This window comes from Theropithecus gelada, chromosome 10 (genome assembly GCF_003255815.1).
Source record: "Theropithecus gelada isolate Dixy chromosome 10, Tgel_1.0, whole genome shotgun sequence".
Classification (NCBI taxonomy): Eukaryota; Metazoa; Chordata; class Mammalia; order Primates; family Cercopithecidae; genus Theropithecus; species Theropithecus gelada.
The window spans coordinates 29,891,020-29,902,285 of NC_037678.1; the positions used below are offsets into that span (position 1 = coordinate 29,891,020).

General features: G+C 56.1%; 1 protein-coding gene across 2 annotated transcripts; it reads right to left on the bottom strand.

Annotated features, from left to right (window-relative positions):
• Positions 1–5,186: 5,186 nt before the first annotated feature.
• On the bottom strand, positions 5,187–10,247 carry TMEM121B (transmembrane protein 121B). Of its 2 annotated transcripts, XM_025399784.1 has the most exons (2): positions 10,138–10,247; positions 5,187–9,029 (listed from the first exon to the last, which is right to left on the bottom strand). In XM_025399784.1, the coding sequence occupies exon 2, from the start codon at positions 8,946–8,948 to the stop codon at positions 8,274–8,276; it is 675 nt and encodes a 224-aa protein (XP_025255569.1). In that variant the 5' UTR covers positions 8,949–9,029; positions 10,138–10,247; the 3' UTR covers positions 5,187–8,273. The 2 variants fall into 2 exon arrangements, with proteins under 2 accessions (XP_025255569.1, XP_025255568.1); XM_025399783.1 differs by having other exon boundaries at positions 5,187–10,201.
• Positions 10,248–11,266: the final 1,019 nt, after the last annotated feature.

The window sequence follows — 11,266 nt, forward strand, 5'->3', positions numbered from 1 at the left end:
GTGCGTGTGTGTGTGTGTGCGTGTGTGTGTGTGTGCACGCATACATGTACCTGAAAGAGATTATCAATAAAAGTGCATACATTTGTTGATCTGGTAAGAGTTTCTAGCAGTTGTCTAGAGTCACATATTGTAGGTCAAGAAGTTGCTACTTGAGTTTACCTAGTGGCAGCAGGGCCACCAAAGCTTTGTGTCCCAGACAGTGTATATGGCCCATAATCCACCCAACAGCATCAAAGGACCAGGCAAGGGAGAACAGGAGCAGAGGCCTACCAGCCACTAGCCTTTTGGGCTCAATCTCTTCTCCAGTAATCCTGGAGAGGGGCTTCATTGGGTCTGGGCACCTACCATGCATTCTGTGACCTTTCCCTAGCTTCCAATAAATACCTGTTCGACGTCCGGAGTACAGGATACCACGATGCACTCTTCCCTGCCTAGAGCACATGTTCCCATCTGCTCCCATTCCTCACGAGCCTTGAACTCTAGCTCTTCTGGCCTTTGAGCTCATGCCAGTAAATGTCCCGATGGACGTTGCCCACTATCTCCAGGGCAGCTGCCTTTGTTCTCCTAATAGCTTTATTGGAATACAGTCCACTTACCATACAATCCACAATTGACCCCGCACAATTTGATACTGTTTAATATAGTCCCAGTTCAGCAGCCATCAGCACAATCAATCTTAGAGTTTATTACCCCCAAAAGAAATCCAGCCCCCTTAGTCACCACCCCAGCCTCCGCATCCCTAGGCTACTTTGATCTCTGTAGACTTGCCTCTTCTGGACATGACATATAGAAAGGAGTCATAAATTCTCCAGGGCGTCTATTTCTTCTTTAATGTCATTCCCTGTTTCTCCTTTACATTCCCTCCCCGTTTCCTGGGCCTAGTCTCACACTGGTCCTTGCTTACCCTAAATGCTATTAATTCCATCACTCTGAGTATGGTATCTGCTCTCAGCCGAATGCCAAGAGCTTCAAGAATGTGTATAAATAAAGCCACACCTTTATTTTTGTATTATTCTGAACCATGGCTAGTAAATTCTGTTTCACCAAGAAATGTCTCTCTAAGAACAAATGCCCTCCACGCTGTGCCCCTCCCACCTCTTCAGCTCCTCTCTTAAGTACAGTGTGCAAAGCTGGTTCCGACTGGGAGAGAAGCAGCAGAGCATCTAACCATGCCTGTGTCCAGGCCAATTATGCATGAGGCCACCAAGCAAGCTCCCAGCTCCCACAGAAAGTTTCATGACTTCTTCCTGCCTACTGTCTTGATCCTAGTTTTTGTTTGTTTGTTTGTTTAAAAAGGAATAATTGATTCAAAACCAGTTTCTCTTTTCTGCGTAGGAAGGTCCTTGAAGGTGTTTAGGGTCTAGAAAGGGTTGTGTTCAGTCTCTGAAACATCCATTCAGCAGTTTGAGCTGCGATCTCTGAATGCAAGGGTATGACGGATATACTTCTTTCTTGCTTTTGTTGTGTTTTGGTTTTTTGTTAGTTTTTAAGTCGGGGTCTCTCTGTCACCAGGCTGTATTACAGTGGTGCAATTATGGCTCACTGCAGCCTCGACCTCCCAGGCTCAAGCAATCCTTCCACCTCAGCCTGCCTGGTAGCTAGAACTACAAGCACGCACCACTGTGCCTGGCTAATTTGTGTATGTGTGTATTTTTTGTAGAAACAGGGTTTCACCATGTTGTCCAGGCTGGTCACGAACTCCTGGGCTCAAGCCATCTGCTCGCTTCGGCCTCCCAAAGTGCTGGGATGATAGGCATGAGCCCACCGTGCCGGGCCTTTGCTGTTTATCTTTGAAAATTAAATAGGGCATAAGAGAGAAGATGTACTTACAATGCAGTGGGCTGTTTTAACTCTATAGCCTTTGGGCTCTGTGCTTGGTGCTCCTCTTCCTAAATAAACGAGGGGTATGCAGGGCCCTCTTCTGCCTTAGCGCCCTGCCAGCTGGGACTCCAGCGAGACCCGGGGCACCTGAGGGCAGAGTGAGATGGAGGGCCGCTCTCCAGCAGCCAGGCCTGCATCCCACAAGTCAGGTGTGTCGGACAGAGGGTCCTTCCAAAGAAGAGGCAGCAGGGTTGGGGGCTGGCCAGCTGCTCATCCGCCCTAGGTAGCTTGCTCCTCTGTAAACTGGGTGGGGCAGGAGTTCCCACCTCATGGGGTCCTGGGAGGCCTGCAGTATCCCTGAGTGGCACCAGCCTGCTTCTGGGGCAGAGCAGTTTGTGCCCCCTGAGGTACCACCAAGCCTCGTTCCCTGCTACTAGGTATTGCTCTCTCCCTCCAGTGTTTGCCTTTTCAGATTATAAAAGTAATACGTGTTCCCATACTTGGCATCTCTTAGGAGCTCGGGAGGTATGTGGCTGAGTGAACATGTCCATTGTGGAAAAATGGCAACAATATGGATTCCATGGGTATATTTTACAGAAGATAAAGAAAAGCAACTACCCCTAAACCCATGGCACAAGCTGTTAATGTTAATTCTGTACCCGACACTTTGTCCACGGGGCCTCCCCTCACTCTGCAGTGGCATCCAGGTCCATCTTGCCCTGCGCCTCTGCATGGCTCTCTATGCCCCATCGCCTCTCCCAGATCCTAGCACTGGGTCCACACTCTCACCCTATCCATTTAGATGGATGAAGGCGAGCAGTCATCCGGGTGCCAGTCTTCCCTGTGGTGAGAGGAACGTGCAGTCTCCTGTCTCGTGGTTTGAAGGGTGCCAGGAAGCCTGGCCCAGCCCACCTCTCCCTGGAGTCCTTCCCGGGAGGAATAGCCCCTTAGGTCATTGACCGTACGATGAGTTCGCTCACTGGATCCTTCCTCTCTGATGAGACAGGAAGAAGGTACACAATGACCGGAGGAGAGGGAGTAGAAGGAGGGACGCAGGTGGGTGGCTGGCTGGCCCCTACATTTGCCTGCTTCCTTGCATGGGTGTCCCACTGGCCGCCTCTGCTCACCAGTGTCAGGGGATTCTCACAGAAGATGAAGACAGCCCCTGCTTTTTTGCTAGCACGGCTGAGCTTTCATGGAAAGGAAGTTGGACCCAAGCAACAGCCGACCACTAAAGGTTGCATGGAGCAGTGCAGATGGGGGAGGAAGAAGGGTCTTGGTGCACACTGGCTTTTCTTCCTGACTGCGGTGCGGCATTGTGCCAGCTACCTCCTCTTTTTGGACCTCAGGAAAATGGAGAGAAGGCAGCCCTGAAGGTGGCTGTGAGGAGGGAAGGGGCTAATGTGCAGAGGGCCTGACAGTCAACCACATGCTATATTTTCCTGTTCTTCCTTAGGGCGAGAACTGCATGGCCAGACTCAGGCAAGGCCTAGGTGTGGGCTGGGCATGGCCTACACATGAAGAGATCACTCCGCGTCCCTACCGCACCTGTCACAAAGCGCCTTCTGATATGCCTGGCAAACCAAAATCGGTGAGCGCCAGCTTACTTCCCTAGAAGACATTTCTAAACATTCATGACATGCTTGGTCAAATTAATCACCTAATTTTGCATCCACTCCAGGGACAAATGAAGACATGGTCGTATGTTGCTCTGTAATTATTTTCTATGTAAATGTTGTTGCTTGTTACAATTATACGTGTCTTAGGGGAAAGGACCATTTCACATGTGTCACCTCATGTAATTCTCACCACAGCCCTGTTTTTGCTCCTGTTTTATAATGACGAAGTTCCAGTTGATGGCCAAAGCCACAGCTAACGAGAGGCGAGAGCCCAGGCTCCCAGGAGCTTCCACTCTTAGACCTTGCCTCTTGGGCTCTCCTGAGTCAAACCGCTGTGTAGCCTTTGGCACAGCCAGAAGCAGCAAGCTAGGGTCACAACACAGAGAGGGGCCGTGTGATACTGGCTGCCTCTGTGCTAAGAAGACCACTCTGTGTTTATTTTGGTGCAGACCCAATGTTCTTCCTTAGACTTAATACTACCCTTCATGTTAAAATAAAACCAAACAAAAACCGGTGGCTTTGTTCTTATTCATACATAAGAATTTGTGCTTCTGGCTGGGGCAAGAGTGATAAGAGGAGGGCACAGTATTTAAAAATTAGTTTCTCAAGATGTTCCCCCTTTGGAAAGCTACTCTTAGAAAGAAATAGGAAGCCGGGGCCGGGCGCGGTGGCTCACGCCTGTAATCCCAGCACTTTGGGAGGCCGAGGCGGGTGGATCACGAGGTCAGGAGATCGAGACCATCCTGGCTAACACGGTGAAACCCCGTCTCTACTAAAAATGCAAAAAATTAGCCGGGCGAGGTGGCGGGCGCCTGTAGTCCCAGCTACTCGGGAGTCTGAGGCAGGAGAATGGTGTGAACCCGGGAGGCGGAGCTTGCAGTGAACCGAGATCGCGCCACCGCACTCCAGCCCGGGCGACAGAGCGAGACTCCATCTCAAAAAAAAAAAAAAAAAAAAAAGAAATAGGAAGCCGGGCGTGGTGGCTCACCCCTGTAGTCCCAGCTACTTGGGAGCTAAGGCAGGAGGATTGTTTGAGCCCAAGAGTTTGAGGCTGCAGTGAACTACGATGGCGCCACTGCACTCCAGCCCTGGTGACAGAGTGAGATCCTGTCTCAAAAAGAAAAAGGAAGGAAGGAAAGAAAGAAAAGTGCGAGAGCGCCCAGGGCAGTGAGAAAAAAATCACTCTCAGGCTGAGTCCATTAGAGCCGAGCTGGCTGTGCCAACAAAGCCTGTCAGACACTCACCAGCTCCAGGCCACAGCCTCACTGCCTCCCTCAAAAACATGCCAACTGCCTAGAAGGAAAGGGCCAAGGTGTACCCCTAATGTGAACACAAACCTATAAAATAATGGCGAATGGGCCGGGCGCGGTGGCTCAAGCCTGTAATCCCAGCACTTTGGGAGGCCGAGACGGGCGGATCACGAGGTCAGGAGATCGAGACCATCCTGGCTAACACGGTGAAACCCCGTCTCTACTAAAAAATACAAAAAACTAGCCGGGCGAGGTGGCGGGCGCCTGTGGTCCCAGCTACTCGGGAGGCTGAGGCAGGAGAATGGCGTAAACCCGGGAGGCGGAGCTTGCAGTGAGCCGAGATCTGGCCACTGCACTCCAGCCTGGGCGGCAGAGCGAGACTCCGTCTCAAAAAAAAAAAAAAAAAATAATGGCGAATGTCACAGTGACATTGAAGAATTTTGTAAGGAAACCAGGACAGAAAAGATCTTGAAACAAACCACACAGGAAGCTTGTCACAAGCCTCAAGTTTTTTATTTTCAGAACAGAGTCTGGTTTTATTTTTAAAAAGAGAAGGAAAAAAGTGATAAATGCTAGTGAGGTGCCACTTCCCTCCTTCTTCCAGGCTCTAACCGCCAGCTAGCTCTCTTTCACAAAACCCACGGATGCAGAATCAGGGCGTGTTAAAATGGAACAGTCTTTAGAGAGGGTCTAGTCTTTTGAAAATAAGTAAGGATCTGGGGACTCACAGAGAGGAAGGCCCTGACTTGCTGAAATGTTAGGGGTAGGCGGTTCTCGAAATTCTGAGCCCAGGATCCTTTTCTGTGAACTATGCACGGGCTGGCATTGACCTCGGAAGACAGTGCACCGCCTTGGCTGTCAGGCCCATGGGGAAATCTCACGTTTGCTCCTTCACTAGGGATGCCCTAGAAAGCAAGGCAAAGGAAGCTTTAGGGGTCATCGTGAATGGGGCAGGGAAAGTGAATGCAAGGACTCAAGAAAAACAGCAGAGGAAGGGACTGACCCTCTGAGCTCACGGTGCTTGACCCACGTATGAGAAGAGGGTGACTGGGGCTGAGCTGGGGGCCTGGTGTCTGCCAGAATTGGCCCAGTTGCCATCAGCCTCTTGACATATCCAAGGAAGTGGCAGCTCATTGGAACTTATCACAGCCTCCCACCAAAAACCTAACAGTACAGAGATTTTACAGTCAGGGAGGCCCAGCAGGAGATGGCCATCCAAACAACAGAAAGGGGACAAGTCAGGGGGCCAGCCAGCAGCTGGCCATGGCTCAGACACAATGTCCTTTCACAGTCACTGAGATTAGGTAGCAGAGAAACAGAGCAAAGCTGGAGAGAGGACATGGGAACAGGGAGCAGCTGTTGGTACCCACCCAGGGCCTAGGCCCCAGAACCTTGAGTACAATCAAAGGGAGAGGAGAGGAGTCAGTGGGAGCAGAGGAAGAAGGCAGAAAAAAACCAATTAAGTGTGAAATTCAGCCAGCTATTGGGCCACATAGGGTGAGGGACTGGAAGCACAGATTGTGTGTGGAGTGTAAACATTTTCCCCCGCTGTTCCCTGCTCTGAGAGCACGAGGAGGCTCAAGAGAACTCTGGTCCAGCCTTCTGCCCCTCCTACGTCTGTCTACATGGGTGTCTTCTACCTTAAGCCCCGGAGCAGTTGGAAGAGGGGGCTTCCAGCAGGAGGCGGGGGCTTGGCCTGGGTGCTGAGTTAACGGCTAGTGACTTGGCACTTCCGGCCCTCCCTGTGCACTCTGCAGCTGTGCCAGGCCCTGCCCCACAGCCAGCCCAGGCGCCCAAGCCCTCCCTCTGGCCTTCTCTGCTGGGGCTTCACACACCCAGTGCAGAGCAGCGAATGTTCTGCCGGTGCAGCCTGGCTGGCTTCTCTCCTGGCCACCTTTACAGGGAGCATCAGGACCAGGGCTTTCAAGAGCCACAAACTCAAAGAATGTGAGAGTTGAAATTACCTTCAACCTTAGAGATCACTCATCTAACTTCTACTTTTTTAATGTGAGAAAACAGGCCCAGAAAATAAAAATGATATGTCACTCAAAGCCAACGAGTGACAGAATCAGAACTGGAATCCACATCTTCTGGTAACTTGTCTAGAGTTTATTACGCTACATAAAACTTCCCAAACGTAAGAAGGGAGAAGGGGAAACAAAAATTCTTCAAGTTTCACCCCCACCACATCCTGTTGAGGGTGGAGGGAAGTGAGTATTTCCTGGCCTTGTTAGCTGCTGTCCTCCTGCACCCTTAAAATATGTAAAAATACTTATCCTGCCTCAAAGATGGCAACAGTGACATTCCACACCAAGACTGTAAGTGCACAGTCCCCGGATGTCTCTTGTCATCACCCTCAGTGGGAGGAATTCTAAGAGGGAAAAGTTCCGCAGCCTGCCTTGGCCCTAGTGAGACTCTTCACCAGACCACAGGCGGGAGGTCACCATCTCACTTTCTGATCTACACTTCCTAGAGGAAGGACAGGTGGGGAATGGGGCTTCCTACTCCCTTGGGCCCATGAGAGGCCCAACTTCACAGCCATCCAGGAACCCTACCAAAGCTATTACTCTAAGCCCAGATCCGACCCAGTTGGCACCAAACCACAGGAAGGATAAGAGTTCTAGGTGCAGAGGGAGGAACAGACAGAGGCCAAGCCAATGGCTGATACTCCGCAGACCCTGTAATAACACTGGCACCGAACCCCAGCTGGAGCCAGTGGCCATGGCAAATGCAACTTCTGAGTATTTTGTCTTCATTTTTTGCAAGCAGCATCGGTGCATGATGCAACAAAAGTTGAAAGCACGGAGGTAGAAATGCTCGCTCACCCAAGAAAGGGTGCAGTTTGGTCCTTAGAGAATTGATCCCCCCCTCTCCCTGAGCTGAGAAGAGAGGAGCAGGATTGAGGAAGATCCTGGGTGAGCTTCTCCCTTCAAGGGGAGTACCTGGGCAGCTCCCAGGGGCCCAGCTCTTCCTGGGAATTCATGGTCACAAATCCAGGCAGAAAAGAGGAGGGTGGTGGTAAGTATGGTGTAGGGGGCAGGGCCTCCCCAGATCTCCTACCTGTTGCAAAGGGCCACAGGGTGGACACAAGAAAACAACACTACACACAGAGAGACATACACTTTGTATCTATCACCTGGAAGAAATCCAATAGACACATCAGTGGAAAAGTAGGTTCTGGGTCAATTTCAAGGCATGTGACAATGGCCACTAACCACAGCCTAAAAGAGGCTGGCACTTCTAAGCAAGGGAGAAGGTCCAAGGCCCAGCACCCCTCTCCTCCTAATGGATGGGAATTAGAGTGGAGGTGGGCAAAGCAAGAAGCAGAGGTACCAGCCCCTTGGAGGTCAGGATTGGGGTAGGACAGGAGGAGAGAGTAACTGCACCTACCTCCCTCACCATTAACTGCTGGTTTCCCTCCAAGCTGTCCTCACCCCAGGGGTGCAGAAGGACACCCTGGCCCTTAGCCCTGAAAAGGGTTACCTCTTCCAAATACAGCCTGATCAAATCTGGGCGACAGAAGGTAGAAGACAAGGGGGTTGGGGACTCTCAACCCAAAACCAAGGACCCATGCCCTTCACCCTCAATTATGGGAGGCCACAGCCAGGGTGTTGACATAGCCATGGGCACCCCCCTCGTTCTCCGAGATGCAGTGGCCCAGCTGGGAGCCTCCCTGAGGTGGTGGCGGAGGCGGTGGAGGGGCGGAGGGCGGAGCACCATAGCCCCCTCTGGCCCGACTCGGGGAGGCCCGACTGCCCCGGTCCCAGCAGCCCTCCAGGGCTTCCAAGCCGCGGCAACCGAGGAAGAAGAGGTTCTTGAGCATGAAGATGGAGAGGGGCTGCTGGTAGCTGACCACCAGGAGGCAGCGCAGCGCCAGCAAGGGCACGTCTACCAGGCAGCCGCCCAGCAAGCGCAAAAGGCGGCTGCAGCTGCCGGGCCCGGAGGCCTGGCCCCAGGATGCCGCCGCCGCCGCGGCCGCGGCGTTGAGCTCGTAGAGCCAGAGCACCGGCGAGGCGAGGGTGAGGAAGTAGACGGCGATGAGCAGGTAGCGCAGGTGCGCGGGCAGTGGCACGCGGCCCTCCAGCATCAGCTCCACCAGCGTGAAGCTGTCGAGCAGGTCTAGACACGTGCCCAGGAAGCATCCAGCCGCGCGGTGCCGCTGGGGCTGCAGCAGCAGGGGTCCTGCCGATCCCGGGGGTGCGCCCGCCTCGCTGATGGCCCGCACCAAGCTGTAGAGCAGGGGCACCGACAGCGCCATGGTGAGACGGAAGCCCGTGGTGCCGAAGGGCGCGCGCAGCTCGATGAGGTCTAGGATAGACGTGCCCAGGATCAGCACCACCTTGGGAGTGAAGGCGATGGAGTAGATAAGCCAGGCCAGGTAGGCGAAGGCGAACTCGCCCGCTGCCGCGGCCGCCCCCAGGCCGCCCCCTGCGCCGCCGGCGCCCCCGCGGGCTCCGCGCGCCTTGGCCCCAGCGGTAGCAGCCGAGGGGGCGGGCAGGTGCAGGGGCGGCGCGGCGTGGTGGTGGTGCAGGTGGTGGTTGTGCGCGCTGCTGGCCACTCCGCCCCGACGGCCCCGGCTGTTCTTGGCGAAGAAGATGGCCCAGCCCACCACCACCACCAGGTCAGTGGCGATCCAGGAGCACCAGTACAGGTCGGTGACGGCGATGAGGTACAGATCCAGCAGGCCACCCTGAGCCAGCAGCAGCACCACGGACAGCGCCTGGTAGCCCCAGCGGCACCTGGGACTGGGGGCGCAGCCGCGGCGCCTACCCCTGCGGCCGGAGCGGTCTGGGCAGCCGCAGCAGCAGCAACACGGGCAGCAGGAGGCGCCGCTGCCGGTCCCGGTGCCGCCCGCGCCCCCCGCCGAGCGGCTCCCGGGGCCCCCGACGGCCCCGGCCGCGGCGCCCCCGCCGAAGTCCGCGGCTGTCATGCTGCAGGAGGAGGTGGGCGTGGAGGTGGAGGAGGAGGTGGCGGCTGAGGAGGAGAAGGCGGCGGGCGCTGGGCCGGCCGCGGCGCCCACCTGAGTCGGCGGCCCCAGGAGCGCGGCGTTGGGCACCAGCGGCTTGCTGACGCTGAGGCTCTCGTCGTCGTCCTCGCGCTCGGCGCCCGTGCTGCTGCTCGGGGAGCCGCCGCCCCCGCCGCGTCTGCCGCCGCCTCCCCCGCGGCTGGTGCTGGTGCTGGTGCTGCTGTCGCCCGAGCCTCTCCGGCCGCGGAAGGAGCCCCCGCGGAGGAAGAGGGGCTGCAGCCGGGCGGCGGCCGGGGGCGGCGGGAAGGAGCCGGACGCGGAGGAGACCGAGCGAGGGTGGCCGAGCGCCGGGCGCATTGTCCTCCGAGGGGCTCTGGGGCCGCCCAGCTGTTCCCTCCCCGCCAACCCCGGGCGGGCGAGGCGGCCGAGGCGGCCGAGGGGAGCCGGGGCCCGCCGCCTCCCCAGCAGCGGGGACTCGCACCTGGGCCGGGCGGCGGCGAGATCCGGACTGGAGCCACTGGACTGGGCGAGCCGGGCCGGGCGGCCGGGAGCGGGGGCAGGCGGGGAGCCTAGCGGACCGCGGTGACGGCGGGCGAGGCGGGGGCGGGGCGGGGCGGGGAGCTAGTCCCGCCGAGAGGGAGGGAGGCTGGCGGCGGGGAAACCAGGACTGGATTCGAGGGGGAGAGGAGGCGGCGAGACCAGAGGAGGAGAAAGCGCGGCACACTGGATCAGCGGGAAGAGAAGGGGCGGGGGTGCCGTGCGTCACGGTCGGGTGGGGAGCCCCGTGGCCTAGAGGAAGCAGGAGGCGCGAGCAGCCGCCAGGGCGAGGCGACCCCGTGTGGGGGGCCTCCCAGGGAGCGCCGAATCCTAAGGAAGTCGCTGGGAGTCCCACCGGCTGCACCGCAGGGCGTTAGTGCCTAGATGGCTTCGGTGTCCCCAAGCGATGGGCTCAAGCTATAGGGCGGGCTTTGTACCTGGCCTTCTCAGCTCTGAGGCAGGCGGAGGGCAGCTTCGCCTCCACCCTCCGTCCAGCGCCCTTCCCACGGGGCCATCCGCCTCTCCCTAAGGCAGTAAAAACCAGTGGAGTCAGGCAAAAAGGGCCAGGGCAGCAGCCCCAGACCTGTAGTCCTAAATTTCCATGTATCCAACCCCGGGGTCACGAGCCATCTCAGGGACGACCCGATTCCAGCGGATGGAGAAGTTCCCTGAAAACATCTGCCTGGGAGGAGAGACTAGGGAACGGGATTGGGCAAATGGCATCCACCCAGCGGGCTTCTCAACGGTTTTTAAAGCAGAATGGGACATAATAGGAAGATGTGTCTAGCGGAGAGGAAAATAAAGGGGGCATTTAGAGGTGTGGGCACCTGGATGAAAACAAACGCTCCAAAGGGATAATGGTGAGGGTTACAGCCCATCACAATAACAGAGACACCAAGGAAGGAATGCAGTCAGTGGCCCTGCCTAGACAGGCTCAAGAGAGAGCACACCAGCTCACCCCAGGACAGGACTCATCCAAGGCTGGGGCTGGATGTCGATGCAGCAACTCTGGAAGGCAGAAGGTAGACTGCTGCCTTTAGGGGTTTAAGGGAGAAGGAAATGACTAGAGTAGT

Bases quoted from the DNA above. Each gene is read 5' to 3' on its own strand.
- TMEM121B (XM_025399783.1), bottom strand. From the start codon at position 10,013: ATGCGCCCGGCGCTCGGCCACCCTCGCTCGGTCTCCTCCGCGTCCGGC.